The 5,203-nt window shown below is 49.2% G+C and overlaps 1 protein-coding gene across 4 annotated transcripts in view; it reads right to left on the bottom strand.

Annotated features, from left to right (window-relative positions):
• TSPAN15 (tetraspanin 15) overlaps window positions 1-5,203 on the bottom strand; it is a 52,437-nt gene that overhangs the window by 21,299 nt on the left and 25,935 nt on the right. For all 4 annotated transcript variants that reach the window (XM_011372156.2, XM_011372157.2, XM_023537834.1 and 1 more), the window contains exons 2-3: window positions 2,921-3,106; window positions 1,579-1,653 (exon numbers count right to left, since the gene is read on the bottom strand). In XM_011372156.2, the coding sequence (XP_011370458.1) occupies window positions 1,579-1,653; window positions 2,921-3,106 (261 nt within the window). The remainder of the gene's footprint in view (window positions 1-1,578; window positions 1,654-2,920; window positions 3,107-5,203) is intronic.

Here is a 5,203-nt window from a genome sequence, read left to right as displayed (position 1 = left end):
CTCTCGTGAGAGGGCTTCTTAACCTCTCTGGGCCTTGATGACTCCATTGATATAATGAGACTCTGCCCTCCCTGTTCCTGGGACTCATAAAACAGGGAAAAGACCCCTGGATTCCAGGGGTGTAGACAGACCTGTGGTTAAGGCTCACCCGCAGGAGACCCAGGAAGAACAGGTGTGCTCCCTACTCTCATCTGGGCCAGAATATCAGCTGCACTCATGATGAGTTTGGCAGGAGTCAGACACCGGGTCATTTGAGGGATCTGCACAGCCTGGTTTCTGAGATAGCAATTGCTGCCTTGGGCTCAGCTTCTGACAAGAGAGACAATTTGGCCACAGCCCTGATGTACTTGTCCAACAGTGATGCCTGGGTGTGCCAGGAACCAAGCTATATGGGTCAGGGGCAGGGAGGCAGGGGAATGGACAGAGAGAACTGAACTTCTGCAGACAGGCCCTGGTCCTCAAGCCCCGCCTCCAACACCAAAGCCGAGAGGAAGACAAAGGAATAAGGTCATAGGGAAATGACAGGAGCCTTGGGTTGGCAGTCAGCCTTGTTCTTGTGGGACCTTGGGCAAATCCCATCTCTTCTCTAGGCTTCAGGGCAGAGAAGCTATTATATAATGAGGGTTCACCAGGGTCAGAACCATGCCAGGTTCTTCGCATGTATTCACTCATCAAATCCTCATCCCAAACTCCATGAGCTAGGAACCATGATCTCCTAAGGAGCCTGAGGGTCAGAGAGGTCACACATGTATGAGGCACACAAGGCCTGCAATGGAAGGAGTGGGAGACCAGGAGCCCTGAGAACCTTTCCAGATCAAAGGGACCCTGATTCTACAAACTTTCCCAGGGCCGTGATTACAGGCATTGCCCTCTCAGCCTTTCTCTTGCCTTCACCTCTATTATACAGCACAATACAGTCCCCTGGGCACTGCCTCCAAAACATACACCAAATCCCGCAGGCCTGCTGCCTCCACCTCAGTCCAAGCCATCATCTCCTCTTTCCTGGACAACCACAGCCTCCCAGCTGGTGTCCCCGCATGCCACCCTTGCTCCCTACTATGCACTCTCTACCCAGAAGTGAGTAAAATGTAAATCAGATCACATCGCTTCCCCCACAATACTCTGCAAAGGCTTCCTCTGTCTTTAGAGAAGATTCTCAGCTCCTAAACCATGACCTCCAAGGACCCACGTGATCTATCCTGGCCAGCCCTCCAACTCCACCTTCCATCCTCCCCATCGCTCACTGGCTTCAGCCAAGAAGCCTCCACACTGGTCCATATACCTGCCGAGCTCCTTTCTGCCCCAGTAGTTCCCTCTACCTGGACCTCTGCTCCCTCTGAGCCTCACCTGGTAGTCTCCTTTTCCTTACTTCATCATTATTCTCCCCACCTCCACCCAGGCACTGTCCCATCACCCTGTCTTATTTTCTTGTTCTCTGGTTTCCATGTCCAGTGCCCATCTCCCCAACAGAATGGAATTGTCTACTCTGCTCTCTGTGCACCCTCAGTTTACAGCCCAGGGCACTCACACAGTGGGTGTTTGGCATACACATGGCTGATAAATACACCACAGGCCCACCTGGTTCCGGAAGATCAAGGCCACCACACCACCAATGAGCTCGATTATGAGGCAAATCCCAAGGATGTACATAAACTGAAAAACAAAATTCAGAGATTCACCTAGAGGGTCAGAGGAAGTGCTTTCTGCTCCAAGGTCAAGTACAATAAGGAGAATCATCTCTGTCAGAGCTCTCACTGCTCCTGAATCTCTCGCCCTTCCTCCTATGAGGACAAAGGATGTGGACAGACATTCCGTGGGAAAGCCATCTCTGGAGCCAGTGATCAGGAAGAGTGACTCAGCTGTTCAAGCCAGATTATTATCAAAGTTTGTCCCAGGGCTCCTCAGCGGGGTCTAGGTGGAGAAACACACACACCCCTCCCACCGCTCACAAGGGGAGCTGGTCCTTGCTCTTGCTGACCCAGAGGGGACAGATCTGGCTTCATGGGCAGGGTGGGGCAGAATTTCCAGCTCTGTGGGCAGAGCCCCTAAGAAGTGGCTTCCCAGACTCCCATAGTGGATGAGGGAATATCTGAGGCTTAGAGGATCCATACTCCACCGTGCCCCTGCCTTTTACTGAGGAACAGGCATTGTCCAAACTAATGTCAGCAACTTCCAGCCTCAGGCAGCACCAAGGCTCTGCTATAGGGGCTTTTAGGGGCTTCCCATGTGAGGGAGACTGTAAGGCCAAACACACATGTGGGTACAGAGCAAATGGATCTGCCTATTCGGTACCCACAGCTTTGGGGATCCCCACAGTAAGGGGGCAGGTGGGGCTAACCTCACCCCCTGATCCCAGGGCAGGCACTTGGCCCAAGCAGGCCCTTCAGAGTCCTGGGACTTTGGCCAGAGTTACCAGGAAAGATTTCTTGGATCAAGAGCACAACAAGGACTCTTTCGGCCTGAGGCTACTGGTGACCATCACAAAGAGAGACTGAGGACAATACTAGGCATCCAGCTGGGAGGTGGCAGGAGAGAGAGCCCAAGGGCGCTGTCTACAACCTGGCACCTGGGTGTGGGTTTGCTGGTTACCTGACCTAAGGACTCACCATCAACAACTTTTTTTGGTTTTACTCCTCTCATTTGAGTGTGGCTTCTCCCACTTCCAACACAGGGTTTAAGTAAGTAAGAAGAATGGTATTCAAATCAGCCTTTATACACAGAAGTGGAAGTGGTCCGGGCACTCTCTTGGGCCAACGTAGAAAGACAGGCCGATCCAGGAAACCCTCTAGAAGAGCAGGTTTGAGGCAAGGAAGGACTGAAAAAACTGGGTGGTCCGAGGGCCATGGGGTAATCTCCCAAGCAATCTAGGGGACTCCAAAGACCCCGTCTATCAGCTGAGGGGTACATGGGGCCAACTTACCGCTTGAAGAAGACACAGGTTGTCGCGGAGGGAAGCCAGCACACCAATGAAGGAGACAATGAACATGATGACCCCAAGGAGGATGAGGATGATGGCCGGGGCCAGAAAGGCACTTTCAAGGGTTTTGTATTTCTGCCGCTCGACTTCTGCGTAGATCCCCACAGACAGGACCAGAGACCCGATCAGCTGCAGCAAGAAAGCAGGGAGTAAGAGAGGGGAAGGACTGCCTGTCACTTGATTTTCCTACAAAGGCTTCATCTGGGGGGCTATGATGCCTGCCTTTGGGGGGGCTCACCCCAGATGACTATACATGAGGGAACCTGTTAGAGGCTGAATTGTTATTCCCTTAAAATTCATATGTTAAAGTCTTAACCCTTGGTACCTCAGAATGTGACTCTATTTGGAGATAGAGCCTTTAAAGAGGTAATTAAGTTAAAATGAGGTCATACGGGTGGGCAGTAATCCAATATGACTGGTGTCCTTATAAGAAGAGATTAGGATACAGACATACGCAAAGGGAAGACCATGTAAAGACACAGGGAGAAGGCAGCCATCTACAAACCAAAGAGAGGCCTCAGAAGAAACCAATTCTGCAATCCCTTAATCTTAGACTTCTAGCCTCCAGAACTGTGATAATAAATTTCTGTTGTTTAAGCCACCCAGTTCTGTGGCACTTTGTTAAGGCAGCCCTGGCAAACTAATACAGACCCAATCTGGAAATGCTGCTTTAGAGAAAAGCACGGGTGAGTCAGGGGAAATGCCACTGGTCAGAGGGTCAGAGAACCCGGGCCTCTCCACAGCCTGTCCCCATGGCCTGGAATGCTCTTTCTCTTGACATCCACACTGCTCGCTCCTTCACACCCTTCCTGCCTTTGCTCAGTTGTCACCTGCACAGAGAGCCCTTTCCAGGCCATCTTATTTAAAAGTAGAAAGTCCTTCTCCCTTGGAACTCCTAATCCTATTTCCCCATTTTATTTTTCTTCTTTGCACTTAACCAGAATTTAATGTACTTTTTTCTTTTTATTTTTTAATTGTTTGTCTTCCCCACAAGAAAATAAGCTCCATGCCAGGAGGGATTTTTCCACTGCTTCAGGCATCCCCAGCACCCAGAAGAGTCCTGACATTTAGGAATTTCAAACAGCCTTTACAACCAATGACTGTTGAATGCATGCAAGCCGGGCTTCCCAACAGACCCCCTCGGGTTTGCGTCTGATGCTGTCTACCTAGTCTCCTGCCTGGCTAAGGATTCTGACTTTCTAAGCCACACATTCCCAAGGGCAGGGGCAATTCTTTAGATAAACTAGACTTCTCCACTGAGCATAAGGCAATGTGGGAGAATAACCGAAAGCCATGCTGCTGTCAGCTAAGGCCTGACTAAAGGAAGTGAGGAATAATACAGACAAGATGTTGGCAAAATATGCCATGAGCATAGCTACCCTTGAGTCAACATCCGGAACACTAAAGAGGCTGCTCCTCCACTTACTCATTGGTCTACTCGGCCTTAAACTGGCTATAGCGTGCCCTCCAAGGAGATCCTCTTGACTTCCTTCTAAAGACCGTTAAGATTGTCCTGAGTAAAGGAAAATGCCTGCTTCCTTTAAGCTTTGACAAATGACAAAAATGCCAAAAGTCAAACAGACCAAGCTACTTAGGAAACACCTGATAACAGAGGATTACCAGGAAGCCATCCCCCTCACCCTTAGATCCAGCAATCTGCTGTATTTCAAAGCTAAGTGCCATTCCTTTGGTTTGAAAAGATAATCTGGGATTACTGAGACCCAGTCTACAAGGGATATCTTTCCAACATACTGGGCCAGGAGGTTCTAAAGGCATTGACAAACTCTGCTGTGAGCTACTCATTAACAAGTTGGCCATATCAGGAAAACTGTGAATGAAATGATGTCATCAAAATTACTCACTTGGGTAAATTTTAAAATTTATAAGGCAGAACACACACACACACACACACACACACACACACACACACACACACACACACACAACTGTCTACAGGAAAATGGTGATCACAGGAAAGAAAGTCTACCTTTAATAAAAAATAAAAAATAAAAAAAAAGATTAACCAGAGGGCTGTCCTGTCAGTTCAGGCTCCAAAACCCAGAACATGGTGAAATCATTGTTCAAGGCTGGCCTAACCCCCATGGGTCCTCTGAAAACAAGGGCAAGCAGCTTTGAAAAGTCAAATCCACTCCTTCTGAATTACTGCACTTAGAAGAAATCACTCACTGAACCCTAACCCTAAACCAAACAGAGACCAGAGATCTC

The sequence above is a fragment of the Pteropus vampyrus genome, unplaced genomic scaffold (genome assembly GCF_000151845.1).
Source record: "Pteropus vampyrus isolate Shadow unplaced genomic scaffold, Pvam_2.0 Scaffold202, whole genome shotgun sequence".
Lineage (NCBI taxonomy): Eukaryota > Metazoa > Chordata > Mammalia > Chiroptera > Pteropodidae > Pteropus > Pteropus vampyrus.
The sequence above is the reverse complement of the archived record's forward strand: the minus strand, read 5'-3'. Positions and strand labels throughout refer to the sequence as shown.